At 36.6% G+C, this 26,249-nt stretch overlaps 1 protein-coding gene across 1 annotated transcript in view; it reads left to right on the forward strand.

The window, feature by feature from the left end:
• Positions 1–593: 593 nt before the first annotated feature.
• Positions 594–26,249, forward strand: part of EYS (eyes shut homolog) — a 614,241-nt gene continuing 588,585 nt past the window's right edge. Inside the window, exons 1-3 of the mRNA XM_041410576.1 lie at positions 594–598; positions 5,971–6,224; positions 18,598–18,702. Of these exons, the coding sequence (XP_041266510.1) occupies positions 594–598; positions 5,971–6,224; positions 18,598–18,702 (364 nt within the window). The remainder of the gene's footprint in view (positions 599–5,970; positions 6,225–18,597; positions 18,703–26,249) is intronic.

Genomic DNA, 26,249 nt, shown 5'->3' on the forward strand with positions numbered 1-26,249 from the left:
AAACTCTAGACCTTTCTCTTAGTTAAGAAATCTTAAATTTTAAATTATTAAATTTTGATCATAATGTATTTTTCTAGTGGTAGCTGATATAGTAATGCTAACACTAGGAAATCATAGAAAATATCCAACTTTGATTCAGGAACATCCCCTTCCTGTAAGATCTCGTTTTGCCAGCCATCATTTTTTTTTTTTTTCCGGATGGGAAATATGCTGTCAACTGAAGGAAATATTTCTAGCTTTTTGTCTCCTTACCATGGCATGTTCTTTTTCTCCTCCCATTTTGAAATACTGCTCCAGACTGTAGTGTCACCTAGAGGTATATTTATATATATGCAAAGAATTTCCTTTGAGTTCAGATTGAGGAATTGCTGTAAGTGAAGGAAGGGGAGTTTTAAACTTTAATACAGTGTAATTCTCAGCTAGGCTGCATGCTAAGATCCTCATAATTACAGTAAGAAGTCTTAAGAGTTTTACTCCTTTGGTTTAGTGAGCCTTTTACAACTAAAGTGGCCCCAATCACAGTGACACAAAACCTGTAATTAATTCAAATTAATTGTTGCACTGCCAGCCGCGTCTGTGCTGTTTGCGATACCATGAAGTAAGTCAATCAGCATGTGTTTGAAATGATAACTTCAAAGAATTGTTGCTCTTGCCACTGGGTTGATGGTGTAGCTGTCACTATGAATCTGGCAGATACTATGAAACAGAGTAATTGCATCCACATGCGAAAAGAATCTCTTGACCTCTGGTTACATATATGAGAGAAAAAACTACAGATAAGATTCATTACCTCTGCAAATAGAAAATGCTTCCAGATTAAAAAGAAAATAATAATATTTTTTCTCTTCTAAAGAACCTGTACTGTTTGATTATGTTCTGCATAGGAGAAAAGAGAGAACTTATTTAATGTGCTTCAATGAGAAGCACTTAATGAATAATTAAAATGAATGAGATTTTCAGGAGTATAACCTCCTGTTTTGAAATCCAAGGGGAAGTTTATTACTCTGATTTTGTCACCCTTGTAATTTTTTTTCTTGTCAACATTACATTTTGGACAACCAAGATCCTAACTGAAATAAGACAATAACAGTAGATACTTTACTATTGTCTATTCAGTGGAAAGGAACAACAGAGTGAAAAGACCCAATTTAAAACTCAGTGTACTTTCCATTACCTGTCCTGTTTCCCATTTCTTCAGTCCAGTGTGTTCAGATGAAGTGCTACATTTACCACAACCCCAGGAAAGCAAGAAGGACTGGGAATGTGGAAGCTGCATTGTAGGATTTACCACTGTTTAAAAAGTCATTATGAACTAATATATTTTAAAAATGTATTTTAGTCAATAGCTATAGCTCTGACATCAGTGTTTCCTTAGTTTTTATGCAGGAAAATGTCTCATTAAGAAATAAAGTTTGGTGTATGATAAAACTTGAATTGCCAACACATTCTTCAGTATTCAGTATACAAATTTCAGTGCACACAATTAAATAATTAACTAATCTCAGTACAGAAGAGTAAAGTGACACATTGTAGAGTAAAATGCTTTAGAATATGAAACACTTCTTTGCATGATGCCAGCAAGATTGTGAAAAGTAAACATAATTTAGATGACTTCTGAGTATCACAAAATTTAAAGCTTGTATTATTTTATTCATCCTTGACTTTTTCCATTTTCTTCCAGCTGGGTAAATTGAGCTGTTTGATTAGAATATTTTTTTGTATCTAATTTTCTTTTTACAAGTTTATTCATCCTATACTACATATGCAATTTGACTGCAGGACCTAGTTGACAGTGCCATATAAAGTTAGTACTGCAATATACACAGTTGTCTGCAGCAATAATAGGCTTCTTCCACTAGAGAAAGAGGAGAAATACTTTTACTCACTTCTAGAACTCGAGAAGATGGGTGAATATATGTCACAATATCTTAGGGAATACTTCTGCAATAAGTTATACAATGGCTTTTCTGCAGAGAATAGAGATGCATATAAAAAGTCAAAATGAAACTAAATAACCTTTTCAACCACTTATGTGTGTACAGTTCACATTTCAATGGCAAAAAGGGATAATTAATACTGAATAATTGCAGCTAATATACTTGGACAAATACTAATAAGCTTTTATATATGTGTGTATATATATATATAAGAATGATAAATATAAAGAAAACAAAGTAGAGGGATTCTGGGAAATCTTTACTAAGTCCAGGTTTCAGTGTTCCTATATGCCTCTTGTATCAATATAGAAAATAGCAAGGTCATGTACTAGCACAGGTCAGCATAGACACATCTTCAGTCTGGTCTTTGGCTTTTTGCAGTCACTTTAAAGATTCATTTGATGTTTATTTAGTCAATAACACAAGTCACACTACATCTTTAGTGCAGGCAGCCTCTGGTGACAACTTGACAGCTACACTGCCTGGACAAACCTGCACCAGCTGATTTTCCCACACATCTGCTGTTTGAGAAATTTAGTGATAAAAAGTTGGTAGAAACACATTCCATCTGTGCCATAACCATTCTCATTTTAGCAACACATTCCTTCTTAGACTAAATTCCATGCCTGTCTTTGCATCTCCACTTAACATTTATTTCACAAGTATATCAAACTATCGTGCAATATTAACATAATTAATATATGTTTCAGCTCTGGAGCAGTAACTTATAGTCATCTGCATGATATATGTGGGAGCCCAGTGATCCTCAAATGACTTGAGTTTGCTACTCACTACTAAAATCCATGTTTGTAGCAAAAGCATTGAGGTATTTGCTTTCTCTCTTAGTATCTCTTACCCTCAAAATCTTGTTGTGGATGAAAGAGGACGTATGTGAAGCTAAGAAAGTATTGTTGTTCCCATTAATTCTAACATAAAACCTTTTCATATGCTGGTCTCTGGTGCCATGTTCCTGCTTTCACTGTTCCCCCATTCTGTAAGGCTGACATTTTAGTCCTCCTCAAGAAAGAGGCTGGGGAGGTGTCATTAGCATTTCCTGGTCTCTGCTGGGAGGTCTCACACACACACCCCAGACAGGCCATCCCAGAGCTGAAGCTGGAGCAGGAGAGGGAGGAGTTACTGACTCCAGTGCAGGGACTGACTCCCAGACAGGCCGTGGAGAGACTGAGCCCCTCTGCTGAGATGCCAGTGCACAGCCAGGTTGTCCCTCTGATAAGGACAAAATGCAAGTTCCCTGAGCTAGAAATATACCTACAAATGGAAATTCTGGTATTGTATATATCTGTATACTTTTTTTTTTTTTTTAATTGTAGAGAAACATTTACACTTCAAAGCAAATAAGACTGAAAATCAATCCATGCCTCAAAACTTCTGATATCATGCTGAATATTTTAGTATGGTTGAAGATAATAAAAAGAAAATGAATTAGAATAAAAAATATAGTAGTACTAGTAGTAATAATAATAATAATAATGGTACAGAACTTAATTACACTGTTGTAGGAGATGACTCATACTAAATTAAAAGACATCCAGGTATAATTTCACTAGGAAGAACAAAGTGCATTTCATTCTTAGCTGTTTTTGATTTCTTCAGACACCAAAGCACTGAAAAACAAGATATTCATGACATCATTGCTTGTAGTATGGAATCAGAAGTATGAAACCTAAACTAGAAGATTCCACATCACATCTGTTTCCATGTAGCTCTTCTGTGGTCTCTGAAGATGGGCTATACAACTAGTAATAGTCAGGAAAGGACAGAAAATTCTTCATCCTCATATTTTTGTTAAGGAGAGCTCTAAGTTAAATTTTCCATTCAATGCTAATGATAATAATTGTATTTTCAAGGAGTGATTGAATAGTTACATTTTTACAGCGCACACACTAATAGTTACTGTAAAAAAAAGGAAGTAAAGTGATCAACTGCACCAGAAAGATTAATATGACTGGTTATTTACAATATTATTGTAGGCAGATTCAGAAAATGTGCAACTAAAGGTAACTAAAAGCACACCTGCTTTTAATGTTTATGCATAATGAAATTTTTATGCAAGTCAAAATTTATATTTAGCTATAAATGTAATTGTCTAACACCACCTGCAGCCAAGCCCAATGAAGTCACTCACTCACTCCTGCACCAGCTGGATGGAGAAGAGAATTGGAAGGGTAAAAGTTAGAAGACTCGTGGGTTGAGAGAAAGACACATTAATTAGAAATGCAAAAGCCATGCACACAAACAAAGCAAAACAAGGAATGAATTCACTGCTTCGCATGGGCAGGCAGGTGTTCAGCCATCTCCAGGAGAGCAGGGCCCCATCACAGATTAACAGCTACTTTAGAAGACAAATGCCATGAGTCAAAATGTCCCTCACTTTTTCCTCTTTCCCCGCACTTGATATACTGAGCATGATGTCTCATGGTCTGGAATATCCCTTGGGTCAGTTTGGGTCACCTGTCCAGGCTGTGTCTCCTCCCAGCCTCCCATGCAGCCACAGCTTCCTCACCAGGCTGGCAGTGTGTAAAGCAGAAAAAGCCTTGGCTCTGTATAAGCCCTGCTCAGCAATAACAAAAACATCTCTATATTAGCAACTCTGTTTCCAGCATAAATCCAAAACAGTGTATTGAAACCAAGAGGATATGAGTACTAGCCACTGTGAAGATTAACTCTACACCATTCAAAACCAGCACAGTAAAGTATGTATGATATGTTTGTGTACTCCATTCCCTTAAAAATGAGAAACAGAATCAACTTGTGTGAGAAGCTCTCTAGAGAAGGTAGAGATTTCTCATTTACTAAGAAGTGACTGAGGCTGGGAGAGAGAATACAACAGATATATATACTTGAGTCATTACTGCAGTAGCAAAGGATCTGTAGGGCAAAAATGGTAGTGATGAAGGGCTCACAACCACACTAAGTGAGATATGGAGGGCTTACTTCAAGCAAGCTCTGTTTTGGTCCATGGACTAAAAGCCCATTAGCAGTTGGTGTCCATTAGCTGTACTCTAAGGCACACAGCTCCTGATTTAGTTTCCATATGTCTACCATAAGAAATGCAGGCACTGTAAACAAGGACAGAAGCAAAGAGCCACATGAGCATTCACTTGTGTTAAAAATAAAGGGAAAAATACTCTTTCTGCCAGATGGATCAGTAGAGAAAATTACTATAATCAAGGCTTCTTTAACTTGTTAGTTCTTTCCATCTTCTGGATGGCATCTCTGTGGGTCAAGAATGTGTATTATAGTAATTATAAAATTACTTCATGTGTGAGGACACCTCTGGACATGATAAGGGGAGGATCGATCAAAGAATATATTGCCAAGTAAAAGGGATTTTCAAATTTTATGAGATGTGGGTCAGCTATGAGATAATTCAAATTTGTTTTCATTCCTTCTGCAAAAGAAAACAAAAAGGTAGAAAGGGTAACCATGAAAAAGCCATCTCTGGCCTTACAGGATTTAGATGTCTGTCTAAATTTTGGAAAAAATACTCTGAACAATTTCTATAAAATATAATGAAAAATATCTATAGTATTCTGTAGATACTTTTTTGCTTAGACAGAAATTGTAACTTTTATTGCCAATGACAAAGCACTTTTATACTGATTTTATATCCAAACAGGTTGTAATATTGTTTATTCCTAGAGATACTGTAGCAGCTAACCATTTTTTTTCAGAAAAAAACAATTAAAATGCATAATACTCATATTTATAAGAGTTTTCTCTTTCAATATTTTCATTTGAAGCTTAATATGAATATAGCTCCTACTTTTTCCAATGTAAATAGCTAAGATTTTAATTTAATTATTGCTAGCAGTGCATTTGAAATGAAGTTACTTTGTGACTAATTAAAGGTAAGGAGAGACGACTGAAAAAAAAATTGTGATTCATTTGTGGGTAATTTAAAGGCAGAGTATTGTTAACATTATTAGTGATAATTGACCTATATATTCCAGACCAGTGATTTAGTTGGTTTTTTTTATTCCTCCCTTCTCTCCTCTCATTTCAATAACAGGTGCATATGTCCCCTTGGTTACACTGGCACATTTTGTGAACTTGATATAGACAACTGCATTGGAAACCAGTGCTCTCAATATGGATTCTGCCAGGACCACTTGCATAATTACAGCTGTTACTGTGTGCCTGGATATGAAGGACCCTTCTGTGAAGTTGAAGTTAATGAATGCTCAAGTTCACCTTGCAAAAATGGAGCTACTTGTATGGATTTAAGTGGCCACTTTTCTTGTTATTGTGCTGCTGGGTTCACAGGTAAGTTTTGCTCTTTTGAAGTGCCTTATATTATAGATGTATTTGTCCCACTCTAGGTAAGCAATGTTTATGTGACTATTTAATTACACTTATACATAAATATGCATACATTTGTGATTGAATGTTTCACTGGAGCTTTAACTTAATTAGCACTGAAATTCTTATGTTGTGCCTCCTAACAGTTCCCCAGTTGACCTTCCCTCCACTAAATGCACAATTCTGAGTATTAGCTTTGATTCTGTTGGGAAAAAATCAATGAAGTTCCAAAATACAATTTTAATTGCATTACTTTAATTTCACAGTTATGCAGTCTTACATGTTATGTCTTCAGTCATACACAGGCTGATAAGAACAAATGTTTTGGTACAGAACAGGAAAATGTGAGCTTCAGGAGGAATAAGATCATCTCTTTGCATGTATAGAATATAATGAGCTATATTTGAGTGAGTTGTTCAGACAACCCTTCTATACACTGGAGGAAGATAGGGCATCTGTCTGTCCTAGACATCTTTTCTAGGAAGAGATGGGCTGTAGATTTCTGCATTGCATTAGAGAAATCCTACACAACCTGGTGCTATGATTTCTTTTTGTACCAATTTCTGTTTTGTGTGAATAATAATAGTCAGACTATATGTGGGAGACCGAAAATAATTTTGAATACAGTAATACCAAAGTGTTGCATTTCCAGCCTTTAGTCTATATCATCAAGAACAGGCAATTAATGCTCCAAATGCTTCTCTATTGACAATCTGTGGTATCACTAACAATGGCAAAAATAAATAGCACAGAATGCACTGTGTCATTTGTACTAACTAGACATTAACTTACAGCTTCTTCTTCCAAGCTCTCTACTGCTTTTGCTCTAGTCCAGATTGTGTATGTAGTACTAGATTTTTAAGTCCAAGTCAAATCACTGAAATACTAAGTAATAATAATTTCAATGCTACTTTTTCATTATATTAAAAAATCATTATATTAATTACATTAATTATATTTTCATTATGTTATATTCTGGCTAGATACATATACTTTTAACATTTAAGCACGAACATTTTTAATTTCAAATATGTTTATATTAATTTACATTTTTAATTTACATATATTCATTTACACATTTATGTACGTGATATGCATTTGCAGATTTGCTGTCCTCGATTTCAGTTGATTATACAAGCTCTTGGTAATTTGCTTGCACATTTAGTAAAAGATGTTGCTTCCTGTTCATGCTCATTTATTAATAAATGTGCAATAAAACAGAATTTTCCCTGAAGTGACTTAAATTCTATTATGATAGCAGAACTGTATGTCTGAATAGAAGTGAAGAACACAGTAGTTGGCTCACTTGTGCAAAATCTAACACAATGTATTTCCATCTACAGTAGTTGGCTTCAAGCCTTATTTTGTACTTTTCTGGACTTCATGAGGAACTTCAACCACTCTGATATCTTCTACAAGGACAATACTGTGAAGTGTAAGATCTGCTTGGAAGAGTCCCATGGGATAAAACCCTCAAGGGAAGGGCCTAAGAAAATCTATAACAACTTCTAAACTCAAGAGCTATTTGTCTCAAAGAGTGGACAAAAAATACCAGGAGGCCTCTATGGATGATCAATGAACTCCTGGCCAAATCCAACCAAAAAAAAAAAAAAAAGTATACTCATAGAGGGTGGAAGGAAGGACAGGTAGCCTGGCAGGAAATAGAGAGACACTATCTGAGCACACAGCAATAAGTTTAGGAAGGTCAAAGATCAAGTTGAATATGACAAGAAATGTGAAAGACATCAAAAAGGGTTTCTGTGAATATGTAGGTGACAAAGGGAAGAGAAAGGAAAATGTAGTCCCATTCCTAATGAGACTGGACATGGAAAAGTTTGAGGCAGTAAATACGGCATTTGGAAAAATTGTCCTTCAAAAATCCACCATCCTGGAGACCAGAGAAAGAGTCTGAAGCAAGTAAGACACACCCTTGATGGATGAAACACGTCAGGAAATACTTAGGCAATATGTATGCCTATGGGCCCTGTTGGGATGCACTCACAAATCATACCATCATAGAATTTTACAGTCTTTAAACCTGAAAAAACCCTCTAAGATCACCCTGCCCAAATGTTAAGGTAGCACCACCATGTTCACTGCTCAACCACATCCCCATGTGTTGTATTGTGTTTGTTATGTTATATGCTGATTTGGTTTGTTCCTTACACCCCTTTCAGTTGTAATGGTTCTGCCCTGGTTCTCTCTCTCCTTGATCGCCCCATCCGTCACCTCTCTCCTCCCTGTTACCCCTAGCAACCATTGTATCCATTCCCTCAGTCCCTCCCTGGTTCCCTGTCTGTCAATCGGTGCCCCAACCCTTCTGTCTAGAATCTTCCATCCTGGGCATTGAGTGATTGGATCAGGGGCCAGGACTCCTCCCCTGCTCTTCCCCCATTGGTTTTCCCTACATGCCTGTTATCCTCCCACCACTCCCACCTTTACTGTGATTCGCTGGAGACCACCTTTCCTCTCTGTATCCGCCCCACTGTAAAAACCCAGGTCAGAGCCCAGTTGGCTTGTCTCCAGCTGGTGGCTCCCCTGGACCTTAAACCTGGACTGCACTACCACTGGAGTCCGTCTCTTCATTTGCCTCCTGTGGGTTAGCAGCCCTCTACCTCTCTCTCAGCCGCGGATCCTCGTCCCTTAAGGCGAAAGCCTTAGGCGCTCCCCTGACCGAGCCCCGGATCGGGAGAGTGCCCCCGTGCTGCTGGCAGTGCTGGCCGCAGCTAGCCGGGACACACCTTAAGGTCAGCCGCCACCGCTGCACCCATGTTCCCCACCCACACACCTTATGAACAGTTCCAGGGGTGGCAATTTCATCACATCTTTGGGCAACCTTTTCCAATGCATGACCATTCTTTTAGGGAAGACTTTTTTTCCTAATATCCCTTCTAAACCTCCCCTGGCACAATTTAAAGCCATTTTATCTCATCCTGTCACTTGTAACTTGCTAAAAGAGACTGATGCCCGCCTTGCTGCAACGTCCTTTCAAGCAGCTGAAGAGGGTAATACGATTCCCCCGCATTCTTTTCTCCAGCTCAACAACCCCAGCTCCCTCTGTTGCTCCTCATATGACTTGTGCTCCAGATCCCTCACCAGTTTTCTGCCTTTCTTTGGATATGTAATATTGTGAGAGCTGGCAAATATCATGGCAAAGTCACTGTCATTTAACATTAATAGATGATACTGATTAGCAGAAGCACCCAAAGAATGGAGGAAAGCAAATGTCACTTTTCACGAATGGCAAAAATATGAAGTCCTAGAAAACTTCAAGCAGCTGGCTGTTGCCTTGATCCTTATTAAAGTAATGGAGCAGTTAATCCTGGAAATCATGAACAAGAAAATTATCTGAAGTAATCAGCATGGTTTCAGGAAGGGTTAGTTATACTTAACCAACTTGATAAACTTCCAAAGTGAAATGACTAACTTGTAGATGAGGGGTGAGCAATGTGTATTGTCTACCTTGACATTAACAAAGCTTTCTGCATGATCTTCCACAAGATCCTCAAGAAAAAAATGATGAAGTAAAGGCTGGGTGAGTAGAGAGTGAGGTGAACTGAAAACTGGAGGAGTGGCCAAGTCCAGAAGAAATGTTTGTTATGGAGTCAGCCTTTCCAGAAGTAGTCAGTGGTGTATTCCAGGAGTCAATAGAGGATCCAGTAATTTTTAATATCCATGAGGGAAGGCTGAGGAAGCTGAAACGCTTCAGCATGAAGAAAAAAGACTCAGAGAGGGATCTTACCAATGCATACAAATACCTGAAGGGAGGGGGTACAGAAGATGGAGCCAGGCTCTTTCAGTTGTGCTCAGTGACAGAGCCAGAGGCAATGGGCACAAAGGGAAATAGATGCTGCTATCTGAACATCAGGAAATACTTTATTACTGTGAAAGTGACTGAGCACTGCCACAGATTGAACAGGGGGCTATGGAGTCTCCATCCTTGGAGATACTGAAAAGCCATCTGTACATGGTTCCATGAAAGTGGGTCAGGCTGTTCTGGCTTGTGTAGCAGGCACAGGGCCTGCAAGGCCTCCTTGGAGGTCAGAATGCTGAGCTAGGAAATGCTAAGTCACGATGACTCGGGCCTTAGAAGCCCCTCTCATCCGCCTTTGGATCATGCTTATCTCTCTGTAAGCCTATAGGTCACTTTCCCCTGACCCTTTATCCGTCTTTGGACCATGCTTATCTCTCTGTAAGCCTATAGGTCACTTTCCCCTGACCCTTTCTATTGGACAGTTTCCAAACCTCCGTAGGGTATAAAAACCCCTAATTCTGCCTGGTTCGGCAGAAGAAGCTGTCACTGAGACCCTTCATGGGACACCCTAATAAAGAATCCTGCAGAACCTTATACAGCGCTTCTCCTCTCTCTCCTTGCGTCTGCTGCCTCGGCCCAAGCAAGCCAAAAGAGCTGATAAGCTCTAAGAGCTGATAATCACTAAGAGCTGAAATCACTTGAGCTTGCTTGGCTGCCTGCAGCTGGGAATGGCTTGGGAGGTCGGACCAAGTCTGAGCCTCCGCTGAGACTATCCTGGCCTCAGCAGTCCACCGGGCACAGCCTGGCTGGAACCTACCGGGATAGGCTTGAACGGGGGATTGGACAAAATGACCTTCAGAGGTCACTTCCAATCTCAACCATGTGACTGTTACTGTGAGGACTTGCTTATATAAACGATATAATTATATATTGCTGGAAAACCCTTTAAAAGAATCTTTATCTTATCATGCAATAAGATATTATATAATGACATTTTCATAGAAGTAAATTTAAAGAAAATAGAAATATCATAATACCACCCATTAGGTGTAAGACGTTACCACATGAACTGAATATATTTTCTGAGTTTTCAGAGTATAAACCACAAACAATTAATAAAAGGCTGTTTAAACTTATAAAAATGTTATTTTTAACATTGCAATTACATTTTCATAATTTCAACATGGCAATTACATTTTCATAATCTCTGAGGGTTTATAATCCTGGGATATTTTCCCATACAAAACAGATTGTAAGTTCAGTCAGAATTGCATGTTATGAATCAGTGATTTGTATCTCTGTGTACAACTAAAAACTCCACATTTATTCTTATCTCATTTTTGTTTGTTTGTTATGTTGTTTTTCTATAATTTAGCTTTTTAACAAATCCAGATGTACTCCATTTTTCTTCATAAATAGTAAATTCACTTTGAGATTAAATATCAAGTTCCCCTCTGCTGCCTATAAGAGAACTTCACACATGTCAAACTTGAAAGTTTTCAGTATGATTTTAAAAATTAACTTAATAACTTTCCAATCTTTTTAAACTTTTGGTCATGCGGTGACTCTCTATATTGTCATCTTCTGGTTCAGTCCTTCTAATGTAGCATAATGCTTCAGAGTAATTCCCAGTTCACATTCAGATTAATTCCTAGTCTGTCCTTTCTCCCATAGCTTTGTGGTAACTATATCTCAATACATCAATGTTCAGCATTAAATAATTCCAGCTTTCATGATGATTGGTAAGTCTAAATAAATAGCAATCTGTTTACTTCTGGTTTAAAGGAAGCCCTTCTTGGAATTCTTTCCTTATTTGGAAAAAATCCCATATTTACGTAAACATGTCCTTCATTAAAGCTCTTTCCTATTAAGATGCCCACAAAAATGTGAAGGCAGTTACTTTAAGCAGATATTGCCTCACTGGTTTCTCTCAAGGATTTGTATCTATGTAATATTGATTGTACAGTTAAGATTTGGGAAATTTAATTCTTAATTCTGAATATATATAGTACCCCACATAGCAAAATATGGTCTGTCATTGCTTCACCTGTGTATAATTAATAAATAACAGTATTAAAGCTCATCAATAATGTAGGCCTCACAGTGACTTTTTAGTTTGACATTCATATATTCTTCACATCATGCTCTTCGTCATTCTTCTTTTTGCCCAAGAAGGGAAAAATGGCATGTGGGCTTTTTGAAATCATTCCATTACTTTAAATTTCTGGGCTTTGTTTTACTTTTTTTATTCCACAAATACACAGGAGAAGTCCATGTGATATCTGCAGTCTGAGGAAATATTTAGTTTTGTATTTACAGTACATTATTAATTGGTTTAACATTCATTGGATGTTTTTAAATAGTTTCTTCCTTCTGTAATAAGTGTGGATAGTATATCCTCCATGCCATCAAGTAAAATAAATCTTGAAGGAAAGTAAGTTATGTGAAAGCCAATCCTTTTTGACACAAGTAAGTTTAAGAAGACTTAATCCCTTACACAAATCAAGTCTAGAACAGCTGACGGACACCCTAACGCATTATGTAGACTGAACCTCTTTACAGGGAGCAGCAAGATCCAGGCTGCTCCATGAGAGGAGTCACAAACTAGAATCCAAGTTTCATCGCAGTGCAATGTTGCCACCACTAAGCAAAGAACACTTCTGCAGCATTTACACAGAGAAGTCAGAAAGTGTCTGGTAACAGGGTCCCTGGCAAGCCCCAGAGTAGGGAAGCAAGTTAGAAGCAGCAGGAGACAGAACCAGAGACAAATCTGTAATGTATGTACAAGAGATCCATCAAAAAAAAAAAAAAAAAAAAAAAAAAAGAAAAAAAAAAGCGCCTTACAAAGAGCACTCTGGGGTGGGGGAGGGAAGCAGGATTGGAATAAAAAACATCTACAGAATAGTTCAGGGCAGATCAGGGTACCCACAGGTGAACTCATTGACAGTGAGCAGGGTCTGTAGGAAGCACATTGGTGGGTCTGCTGCAGACAATTTAGGTGTATTAGTGCTCTCAGCGCTCTGATAGCTGCTTTATAGGAATTGCCTGAAGCAGGGTCATCTGGAAAACATGAAATCATTTGTTTTGCTGACAAAGGAAGGCAAACAGGTTCATTTTTTTCCCCACACCTGTTCTGCATTTGAAACACCTGCTTCCATTTCCATTTTGTAGACTTCCTATCTTGGTAAGACTAGACCATCCCAGAAGCACAGGCTTATGTCTGTTCCCACATTTCCACCACACATCAAGGCTGGGCTGGACTTGCAGCTCAGGTAGCCTTGGGTAGCCCCTTTTCAGGGGCTCTGGCTGGCTTTTTCTGCTAGGGAAGATTGATTATTGCTGGGAGATTGTGCCAGAGCAGCCTGTCAGATGTACAATGTAATCCCATGGACATAGATGAGCTGGGCTCAGGGCAGTCTACATTTGAAGAGTCATAGACTTTCTCTGAGTTAATACTTTTTCATGGAAGTTAGGAGGATGGAGTGGTTTGACACATGATATAAATTTTCAATCTGTAATAGGCATTCACAAAAAGGATTACTCTGTATGAGGTAAATAAAATTAAGATTTATTTTGGATTTTTAACTACTACAATATCTTACACAGAAAAGACCTCAAAGTAAATATAAAAATCAGCAAGTGTGTAAAACAACACAGTTGAGAAAAAGAAATATCTGTCAAGTTCACTAAAGCCTCACCTGGACAGTCTGTCTTTCTTTTACATAACTGCATTTTCTGCAAAGTCAGCAGAAGCATTACTCAGCTTGATGCATCTCTTATCTAACAGAATAGCTTAGTTGCTTAGCAGACAACAAAATTTCACAATTTGCTATCAGGTACATGACTGGAATGCTTTGCAATTATGCACATTTTATAAAATGGTGGACAGTAAGACAGGGGTGTTGTGAAGACAATCCTCAAATACACTGATAATAGTTTGGCTACTTCTTGAACTTTATGTGGTTTACTTTTTTTTCTTTTTTAATAGTACGTCATTAAATTTACATTAAGCAGAATTTTAAATCATTTGCTTTTCATCTGATTTTGGAATAGAAAGGTCAATTCTATGTCTTGAGTATCTCAAGTATGGAGTTTTACTTCAAAAATATCCTTACACATCCTTTTCTTCATTGTGGTCATTCTGTGTACCTTTAGATTGTCAAACTTTATATTTCATTTTGTCTATAAAACAAAAGTTGGTATAAACAGTATTTAAAATAAACTTTTTATTCTGATCTTGTTTAATCTGTTTTGTGATTCAGACAGAAATGTTATAGTGCTGGTGGCACTTAAGAGATACTTTAAATATAATGTGTATTACCTTAAGAAAATAAGCTCTCAAATTCTTTCAGTTTTATTCTAATTTCTGAATTAATTTCAGATATTTATTCTGAACTCTGAATATTATATTTGAGAACAGTTTGAAATTGAACTTATTTCGATATCAAAAAACCCCTCAATTTTGTGGATGTTCTACAGAATCTAACAATAGTTTTATAAGTTCAGATAAAGTGCAAAGTTAATGCCTTTAAGTTAAGCAGAAAAAAGGCATCCAAATTTTGAAAAGTTCAAACTTTCCATCCAGTGCTCTGTTGCGGTTCGTTTTGGGGTGGGGGCACCCCGGGGATGTCCCCAGAGGGCCCCCTAGGCTGTGAGCTGGCTGGCAGCAGCAGGCAGGCAAGGAGACTCCACACGGCTTCTGAGGGTGCTGAGCAGATGAAGGTTTATTTGGGGTCCCACCCCCGGGAACAGCATGGTTACTGAGGGAAAAGGGGGAAGGGGGAAGGAGGGGGAGCCTAGGGGAGTGAAGGGGAAAGAGGCACACCTTAAGAGGGGAATTGAAGTGGGCGTGGAATCACATTGGGCCAATGGGATGACAGGTACAGGATGGTTCAGGGCAGGACCACAGGCTTAGAATATACCATACATTTTGGAGGGGTGAGACAGAGCATACCATTTAAACAAAATGGAATACAACAGTGCTCTTATTGAGTTGCACTTCTGAAGGTGAGGAATATTCAATGAGAGTTCATCCATTAGACTTATGAAACTTATTTTTTTTTTTTGTTGTCTTTCGTCTGTAGTTATATTTACCTGAGAACTACAGTGTCCCTCCATTTGCTAAAATGGCATGATTATTTTAAAGAGAGTAAGTGATATCAGTAACACTTAGGATGATGAAATATCTTTGCTAATTTTTTTAGTACTCACCTTCTCAGGTCCTTATGCTCTTCTCAACACCTTTGTGCTCCTACAGAATAATGTCTTGTGTATCATCAATGTGCTGGTAAAAAATGTTGCTGTTAAAGATCAGGCAATGCAATTTGCAAGTGACAGACTTTCCTGTATTTATCTGTTATATATTTGAGAACACTGCAATTTTATACAGCATAAAATATTCTATAGCATTAATAGAAGTATTAATTTTTGGCTCACAATAATTTTTAACATTCTCTTTGTACTTCAGAATTTGATATGATGCCTTTAAAATGTATAGGATCTCAGACCTAAAGCTATGATTTATTAAATAGCTAATTAAATAGTATGTTTTACTAGTAATTATGTTTGGAATGTGTTGTATTAATTTTAACCTTAAAAGCATAAACCAAAAAAAAATTTATATTAACATACTTTGATGCTGAAAGTAATTTGTAGCTGATTAAGAATTTTTATCTGACTTTTAAAGAAGGTTCTGATCATACATTTCAAATGTGTAGTTGAGAGGAGCTGCATACTGAAAACAAAAAAGGCTTCACTGTATCTGTCCAGCTTTTTTTCATGTCTCAGATACTCAGAAAATATGTTCTCACAGTAGCTTCATAGAGTCTTTGATTCTCTCTGAAATATTTTTAAATACTGCCCACATATTACCTTTGTACTCCGAGAACGTGAATTCCTAAATTCCCCCTTGCATGTTATCTTAGATATCATCAGTATATGATGATGCTGTCATTCTATTATTACCCTTGAAACTGGATTTGCTTTAACCTTTAAGAATTCAGGAGGTGAAAGAATCTGTTTCAAGGAGTTTTTTCTAGTACATGCTTCAGCTTGCCCATGGCTTGTGGCCAGATAATTTACTTCTGCAGAAAACTCTGTTTGTGCTATTTGTGCTACTCTCCACCTGCCTAGAACAGATGCCAATGCATTTTTATTTATCTCCCTCAAAAGAGATAAATAATAATCCCACCATAATCAGGGACCTGAACTGGAAAGAAAAAGGAATGCAAAATACCAGAATTAGATGAGCAACGTTGCATATAGTTCCATTACCCTATCAACACTTCAAAGAAAATTCTTTAAAAAATTAAAGAACTTAAAAATTAATTTATATATTGGCCAGTCCTTGCTGTAATGCTCTCTGGTGCCACGGCATATGTTAGACAGCGTTCAGCAGCTGCTCTTAGCAGAAAGCTTTTTAGTTTACTGAGTTACCTGAACTCTCCCTGGACTATACTTTTTCTCCTCCTTTTCATACATATATCTTCAAATCTTATGGAAAATGCAGAGTATGTTTAGAGGCAGAAAAAAAAAAACCCAATAGGAGCCATTCTATCACAAGTTTATGTGTGGAAGAGTATCTTAGTGTTTCATTTCTCCAAAGACCTTTTGTGTCTAGTAGATACAGGTTTTGAGAGCCAAGAGTCCTGGTTCATGAGGTGGCATGTAGGTGTGCTGCAGAGAAGAGACCAAATTATTTTCACCATGGCAAGAATTCAGAGGAATATCAGCATCTGGTTTCTTTTTATCTTCTGCTGTAAGATATACAGAAAGCCCAGCATGCTTTCCATACTGCTGACTTGTTATAACTACTGAACGTGATTCACCTCCATATTCCTGTGGCTGGATGTAGTGGGTTGACCCTGGCTGGACATCAGGCACCCACCAAATCCTCTTCATCCTTTCCCTCTGCAACTGGATGGGGAGGGAAGTTATAACAAAGTGCTCATGGGTTGAGACAAGGAGGGATCACTCACCAAATACCATCACAGGCAAAACAGAATATAATTAGTCTGTTTTAATATAGAGATATTAATTGAGTTTATTGCTAATAAAATCAGAGCAGGATAATGAGTAAAATAAGACCTTTAAAAACAACTTGCCTCACCCATCCCTCCTTCCCAGCTCTACCTGCTCCCTGCCAACAGCACACGGAGACAGGGAATGGAGGTTTATGGTCAGTTCATCATCTGTGGTATGAACTGCTACTCAGGAAGAGGAGCCCTTTCCCTGCTCCATCATGGGATTCTTACATCAGGAAATAGTACTCCATGAATTTTTCCAACATGAATCCATTGCACTGGAAGTAGTTTTCCTCAAACGACTTCAGTGTGGGTCATCCTTCCATGGCATGCAGTCCTTCAAGGAGAGGCTGCTCTAGTGTGGTACCCCGCATGGTGACAAGTCATACCAGGAACCCTGCTTCTCCTCTGTCCATGGATCTGCAGGTCCCTGCCAGGAGCCTGTTCCAGCATGGACCTCCCACAGGTTCACAGGTTCCTTTCAGGCACCACCTGCTCTGGCATGGATCTCCTCCAAGACCTGCAGGGGCACAGCTGCCTCACTATGCGCTGCAGGGGAATCTCAGCTCTGACAGCAGGAGCACCTCCTGCCCCTCCTGCGCTGACCTTGGTGTCTGCAGAGCTGTTCCCTCACATATCCTCACTCAGCTGTACTCTGGCTGCAGTTTCCTCTGCACAAGAACTTTTTTCTTTCTTCTTAAATGTCTTATCATAGAGGTGTTACCATCATCTCTATGGTTGGTCCAGCCAGCCTTAGCCAGCAGCACATTCATCTTGGACTTGGCTGATATTGGCTTTCTTGGACATGGGGGACGCTTCTGGCACCTTCTCACAGAAGCCATCCCTGTGCTCCTCCTTCTACCAAAATCTGGCCACACAAACCAAATACATTGGAAATAGCTTTTCCTGTTACATATGAAAGCAATAATTTTTGTAGATTAAAAATTTACTTTTCACTTTAATTCCTAGGTTTGCTTTTAATTATTTCATCCCCTTTTATCTGCATTTTGCCTTATTAAGTATTCTTTAGTGATTTGATCTTACTTCTCCTTTGTCCAACAATTCAGTACTGACAACTTGCTGTAGAACATAGGCTGAACTGCTCTATTGCACATAAATGTCTGTAAATTAGTGTTTGCCTTATTTTCATAGTCAATGATAGTTCACAGTTCTGTTTCAAAGGTGTCAGAGAGCAAAATGAAAGAAAATTATTGACAAAACTGGACAAAAATTGTTTGAATGCTGTACATTTGTATACTGGGGGAAAAAAAGCAGCAGAATTATGTATAACCTCAGTAGGAAAGCTTTCTATTTTTCTGACTGTAATGCTTCCAGTGTTGCCTGTCAAAATGGACTGCCCTGTACCAAATGAAGCAGAAAAATTCATGACACACAGGGAGCCTACCAGTAGTCCTGTGTACATGGTGTACTGTGGCCAGTGGGGTCACCACGTAGACTGTGACAATCACATAGACTTTTTTCATTACAAATATATCTCTATAATTTGAACATGTCAGCATATTTGTCCTTTTTTTTTTTTCTTTTAAATTCCAATTTTCAGGACAAACATGTTCTGTTCGCATCAGTGAGTGTCAAGACAGACCCTGTTGGAATGGAGGAACCTGTGAAGAGGACATAAGTGGCTTCAAATGCAATTGCCCCTTTGGTAAGTATTTGTACTTTTTATATAATCCCTACATAGGCATAATATGACACAGTATTTGCTACTCAAGTGCTATAAAGCCTTGTACAATGCAAGCATTCTGCTTACATTTTGAGACGTACAGAGCTAGTTATTTAGACTAATAAATTTTTTTTTCTCTAATTTGTCATAAGAAATTCTATAAATCTATAATTCTATAAATTATAGATTACTTAGATAAAAAAAAAAGGTATTTGTAATACTGGAACATATAGGGAAAGAAATACGACAGAACTGAAGATTTTAAATCATTTAGTCTATATTTGTATAGACACATTACAACAGTACATTCTTTCAAAAAATGTATGGTTTAGGCAGCAAAATTTTGAAATTTAGCAAACATAAAATCCCCACTCTTTCAAATCCTATTCCACTGGCCAAATTACTAATTCCCAAAGGAACTGAACATTGCTCTTAAGTATATATGATCTCAATCTGGTTGCCTGATCTTCGTGGTATCTGAAATGTCCTGAAGTATCCAAGGTATTGTATAAGGCTGGAAGATATGCTAGAGGGTATAAGGGACATCCAAGATGCACCAGGCCAGGTGGCAAATGAACTAAGAACATTGCAAAAAGATCAATCAAAATTAGGGAGGAAGATATATGGTACTGAAGATTTTGCTTTGCTAATTATACTGTTTAATTTGAGATTTTACATATCATTTTGTGTTGACTAAGAAAACATAGAAAAGAGTGGGTTAGAAATTCCTAACCTTAGAAATTGCTTTGACCAAAGGAGCCTGGGGTACCGATTTTGCAACTTGTTCATTCATAAATATGAATGATAAATTACTGATAATGGTTTTTGTTTTTACATGTGTATTTGTAAACGCATTGTTACTATGGAAAGTAAGGTCAAGAAAATTAATTTGATACAGTTATGGACTAAGAAGAAAGTATAGTACTGTGGTGTTTTGAAGATAAAGTCATGGTGATCTGTAAAGCCTGGAAATGTCAGAGTACATAATACAGGTCTCCAATGAACCCTCTCAAACTGAATAAGTTTTTAAAAGAGAACTTTAATGTATTTAATAATATAAGATCCTTAAATGCCTTAACTTGGGTATCTGCTGAGTTGGAAATTGAAGACAATACTGAGTTATATCTTCAAAGATAAGGTGATGCTTTCAAGTTTGTTGCTTCACTGAGACAAATGTAAGCCTGCCAGGTGTTTCACTGAATAAAGGCTGTAGCAAAACATTAACAAAAACATTATCTCCTTTGTTCTTCTGAGATGGAGATTTTCACATTCAGTGCACCACTTTGCTATCTTGTGTTTGACTTTGTTGGTGTTCACCAAAACTTTTATCTACAATGGATTTTACACAGAAGCATGCTGCACCTCTTTATTTCCACAGATCTAAAAGGAGATCTCTTTCATACAGCAGAATGCATGTCAGTGACAGGAAACAAAATTGTTGTGGCATAGTATTAGTCATCGTCCATGTCGCTTTCTTGAAAGAAAGGCCAGTCACTTTGTAAAGGTTTCCTTACCCAATTAATTTTTGTAATAATTCCCAGTGTGTGTGTGTGTGATCTGGAACAATGAAGTTTATGTAATGGACATATACACTAAAATTATGAGTTTCATTCTAATGACTCTAAAAAAATGCTGTGTATAGCAGTGGATCTTCATCATCATCAGTCAAATGATAAAAAAAACCTCATAGTGAACCAGGGGTCATCTGTAGAAAAGATCAGTTATTTCTGAAAAGAGATAAGACTTGCTGCAATTTGCAGCTACATTATTATTATGATAGCAAACTGAATTAGACAAGGGAAAAATTTTGTACTAATGTGAATACCTAACAATGAGCTTAAAAGAGGAGAATTTTCATACAAATGTGATAGACATTCTAATTGTGCCCTTGGCTAAATTAATTATCCCTGTTCATATTCTCTAGGTAAAGGTGCAGATAAACAAATGTAACCATCTTCCAAATACATTGCTATGATTAAATAATATCTGTAAATTGCCGAAAATCACAAGTAGCTGTGTTACTGGATATTTTTTTCTGCTAGTTCACTTCTAACAGGAGTATCACTTCAAATGATAACACAGCTGACTTGAGCTAATCTTTAAGTGAAAAATGACAATTTATCCGCCATACCTTCATTGACAGTCAGTGTACAACTGGATTTCTGGAAAAAAACAAAGTTTTGTTTCTCAGAGGACCTGTAGTTGTTGTATTTTTAGCAACTAAATAATAGTGAGTAAATAAAAACCAAAAATATTTAATAAATCACATGTATTCAATAGCAATAGACAAGGGGACACAGAGAATTTCAATACTCCCTAATGATTAAGTTCTTGTAAATGAAAAAACTTGTATCTGTAATTGTCTGACTAGCCCAATAACATTTTTATTCATTAGGTGGATAGCTGTTTTCTTTGCATTTTTCTGCTTTGCCTCTGTTGTCTAAAATGGTATCTGCACCTTATTTTAGATGTATAATGATGTCTTCTCAAGTTCGACCTTTCAACATCAAATACGTTATAAACAATGAACATAAAAATCTTTCCTCTGTCCTCAGTGGAAGTTCTGTTTCTAATTTTATTTAGATTATTATTTTATGAGTAATATTAACTCTATTTTGCTAGATACATCTTAAGATAACTTAGTTGGGCAAGAAATACATCAACATTTCTGCAATGTCATAAGTGAGCTTCAATGTCTTTTACCTTTTACTAAAAATTCAGGGGTAACCACAGTTAGAAGTTATATACATTAAAAGGGTAATCACAGTTAGGAGTTGTATATATTAAAATTCATTGACTATTTTTTCTTCAAATTATGGCACAACAGTATTGTTGTTTATTTGAATATAAAAAACATAAGTCCTCTTAAAGTACAATTTAGAAGGAAAGGATTAATTTCTTTTTAGTTTTTCTTGCATAAACATTAATGCTAAGCTAAGACAGATATGGAGTTTTGCATTAGCAATGGATGAAGATAGTTTAACTAATGATCTTGACATGGCTTAATAATGAAGAGATGCTGTATAATAATAAACATAGAATAAACCCATATGTTTTGAAAGGAAATCGAAGATTTTTTTTTTTATCTTATAGAATTTCCATGCAAGGTGAATGTAAGGCTAGCACTTTTTATTATAAAGATACATATTTTTCCAAAAGCTCATCTGGTTACACATGGTATGCAGTGTTGCATCTGGAAAATGCATACCTGGCCCAGTGAGAACATGGATATGAAAAATGTAAGGCTGAATTCTTCACAGTAATGTGTGCTGTAGATATTTGGTTGTATCTGAAGAAAGCAAGCTGATTAGCCTGATTAATAAACAAGGTTCATTCACTCAACAAGAATGTTATGGTAATACTCAGGCTGCTTCTGATAATAAGTAGGATCTTTCAGATCCTGTGTCTGTATAAAGTAGAGTGATTAAGAAATGCAGAGCAACTAGCATATTGCCATTGGGGGCAGTTAAGAGAATTAAATTGTCACGGAAGATTCATACTCTGATAAAACACTGCTTTTGATTGAGACTTGTGGTCCTCCAGTTTTATTTTATTTAAAGAGCTTAAAGTGAGAAAAGCACACAGAATGTGCAAATTGATCTATGCGATATTAAGGCAATAATCAATCAAAAATATTTATGTCTGTATGAACTTTCCAGGACAGTTTTTTCTTCTAGAGAATTACCCAGATCTACCCCAAATTCTTCTGTAGCCTACACAGTCCCTTAAAATGACCCAAAAATTGCAATTTAGTTTAGGTTTTCAAACTTATTTATCAAATCTAAAATATATACATTTAATTGTATGAGCTCATTTCATGAAAATACATCTTTTGCTTTATTAATTACTTTCAAGTAGTTCAATTTCTTCATATGTGGTCAAGTTTAATACTCAAACTGTTTTTATATGACAAATCCCCTTTCAGCAGCTTTAAAAGTAATCCATTAAAATTCTCTGAAATACAGCTGAGACCTTTCTTAGAAATTATTCCTGTAGTCCATCCTGCTGTTGATAAGATATTGTCACTAAATAGGATGAAATGAGGTAATTTAATCATACAGATCATTAATTCACGTAAATGTATCTCAGCTTTGCTGGAAACCTGAAATAAATAGAGTCAAATTTTAAAAGTAGATGACTAGACAAAATAATTTCCTTGTGAGCAATTTGGGTTGATATTGAGGTTTTTGGTTTTTGTTTATTTTTTGGGAGAGTTTTTTGTTGTTGTTTGGTCAGTTTGGTTTTTTCCTTTTGATTTTGTTTTTCTCATTTCCCTGTACTATTTTCTAATTTTATTAACACAACATAGGAAGCCCATGCATCAAAAGGTATAGGTTACATTCAGTAATGGACTCTTCAGGGTCTACTTTTGTGGATTTTTGTGACAGAACATGATCTTTATTTTTGCACCTCAAGATAAGAGGGAGTAATATGTAGAGAGATCAAATAGAATCAGACAATATCTTTAGATATTGCATGAAATCATTACCTAAGTCCTTTTCTCTCTTAGTAAAATACACATGCGGCTTTCAGGTGAGCATCTTCTGGAGCTGTTTCTCAGAAAAGTAATTGTATAATAATATAGCTTGGGTGATGGGTTACTGCTATATATTGATGACCTTGTACAGGAGACTTTACAGGCATTATTTCTGAACTTTAGGCAGGTCAGGCCAAGTATAATATGCTTTAGCTTTTGCTTTGTTCCTCACTATCCTACTCCAGGTTTAATTGGCAATAAATTAGATTCATTTTCTCCAAGTTGAGCTTATTTTTCCCATAATTCTCCCTAGCAAGTGAATTCTCTGTCTTTATCTCCACCAATGAGATATTTCATCTAATTTTCTCTCCCTATCCTGCTGACAAGAGGGAGTAAGAAAGCAGCTAGCTGGGTAGAGGTCTGGAAGCCATCCAGGGTGAATCTACCACACACACACAAGCATCAATGCTGTGAATCAGCAGATTTAAGAAAAAGAAAAGCAAAAATGGGAACCTTCATTATTTTAGTGTCCTCTAATCTCTCTTGCAACAAAGGATGAAGTTTATAGGAAGAAAGTTCTAAAATAGGAAGAAAGTAGGAAGAAAGTTCTAAAATATTTAAATTCAGGTTATTCATTGATACAAGTAACATAAGAAAAATTTAAAAGATCCTTGAAATATGGGAGAAGTGCTGTAACAATAAGTCCTACAAGCAGGATGGAAAGGCCCTAAATAAACCTTTTGCTCAGTACTGTGATAGAGCCAAGTGCTGCACCTATAGCAGCTCTGTCTGGAAGATGACACTGGAAAACCAAGGTATTCCAAGGAGTGTGAAACCTGTGTTCCAACCCAGCAAGGTATCTTGTGTTGTTAAATAATATCATCTGATGTTTTTCATCAACTTTATTGGAAGAAACTCCAGCTTCTTTCCTTGGAGCAGAGAAAAGCTCCAATCAGTACCGAAAATACTGAGGAAAATGGCAGGCACTGTCTCTTGCCATCACATGCTGATATGATCTTTATCACTAGAAACATGACGACTGATCAGTATTGATTAATAGGTATTCTGAATTCAGTGTAATAAAAGTGCAACCTCATGCCATCTTCAGTGATGGAGGCAATGGCCAAGGAAATTTAAGTGATGATATATATGCAGCTACTATTTGATACTTGATATAATATGTGATGTTGGAACTAATACGGAGTTGGCTCAATATAGAGTGAAAGTAATTCTCCACACAATCTATCAAAAAATGGAAGGGCGGATAACTGATGAGAAAGTCCTAAAGGACCTGTGTTGTTCTTCAACCTTTGTTAAGATTAATGTATCCAGAAAACTTTTTACCTATCAGTGAACCAGCATGTTTAGCAGGGAAAAAAGTATCCATGGAGACTCTTAGATCAGCTCTTGTTCCAATAAATAACGTACATTTTCAAACCCATGGATTCATTCCCTGTATGTTTTATTGCCTTGAAGTTTCTTTCTTCTTTTATGTCGCTCAGTCTTCAGGTTGTTTTTATTAGTCCCTGATGGTTTTTTTCATTATGGCTATTTATATTGCTTATTGAAACACTATTAATTCTTTGGGTTTGCTTTCAAATTTATTTTATATTGCATCCTTCAGGTTATTTTATGAAGATGTGCCACTTACTACCCTTTCCATTCTGCTTCCATTGGTATCTCGCCTTTCTTTTCTCTATGAAAACAAATATTTAGAAACTTGTATTTGTTGCAAGTATGCTCATAAAGACTAATTAAATTTCTGTTTCTTGCAGACAGGTTAGTTAGCCTGGAAAAGAATTCTTTTTTGTCACTGAGTGCATGTATTCTTTTTCTGGTTAACCTGCTACTTGTTTGTTTTACTTATTTTAAACTTCTTTTGTTTTTAAATTACTTTTATAGATGAGTTCTGTTTGTTGAACTTTTCAGTTCACCTGTTTTATGCATGTAGGACAAATATTTTTAAGAATTTCAAATTTGGTGAGATTGTTTTTGAGGGTTTATTTCTTCCTTTAGTTCACTTGAAGCAAAATATTGCGCAGAGTGTCATGATATCCTTTTATGCAGGGAATGACTCACTCTTTTACTCACCTCTCCTTTCAGTCTTTCAGCTAGATGAGAGTAGGAGTAAACTGAAAATTTTCATTTTTGTGTGTTTCAGTGCACATGAATATGCCATTAGTCTTTTCTTTACATCTGAAAAGTTCTTAACCTAACACCTTATTCTGAAAAAATTAAAATCATTGATGAGTTGAGGAAGATTAATGTATTAAAATAACATAAAGAATAAGCATCAGCAGCTGAATAAAATTGTAGCAACAAAAAGATTTCTAACCCAGCTGTTTCCATGACAACCTCCCTTCTTAGGTTTCAAAAAACATTTCTGCATTATTCCTGTGCTACTCATTGTTTGTTGTATGTTATTTAAATTGATAAATGTTTCCATTTATTCTTATAGAATACTGGATTAAACATGTGACAGAAAGTATTGTTCTATTTGTATTACAATGGTGTCATGGTGCCTGATTTATATTAGGAGCACTTAGATGACATGCTTTCTTCATGTTGTTTTCATTTTCAGTGTTAATATGATCCAGGGAGTTCAGTGGGTTTTGTTTTGTTTGTTTGTTTGAAGGGCAATCCTTGTTGTTTCAAACAAAATAGGAAATAGTTGGATATACCAGGGTTTAATTTCCCTATTATGTGGTTGTATAGAAAACAGTAATACAAATGAGATGAACATTTTGCTAGAGGTACCAGTCTTTTGTATCAGAGTTTAAACTGGGAGACTTTGCATACAGAAAACTAACTTTTAGCCAGCAGAAGATTGATGAGATGAGATGAATACCAGCTGATGTAATTTACTCTGTCACTAAAGACACTGCAGTAAAAGTGGACAGAGGTCTCCTTAGCATTATTCTGATGCCATTTTTTTGTCTTTACAAATATTTTGGAGGTTTTTTTAAAATTTGCATGATTGTCTTCTATATTCTTCTCATTATACTTTTAAGATTCTTAAAACCGTTCCTCTATTTTAATAAACTACAATGTT

The sequence above is a fragment of the Onychostruthus taczanowskii genome, unplaced genomic scaffold, assembly GCF_017590055.1.
Source record: "Onychostruthus taczanowskii isolate IOZ18803 unplaced genomic scaffold, ASM1759005v1 scaffold33, whole genome shotgun sequence".
In the NCBI taxonomy this organism is placed as follows: Eukaryota; Metazoa; Chordata; class Aves; order Passeriformes; family Passeridae; genus Onychostruthus; species Onychostruthus taczanowskii.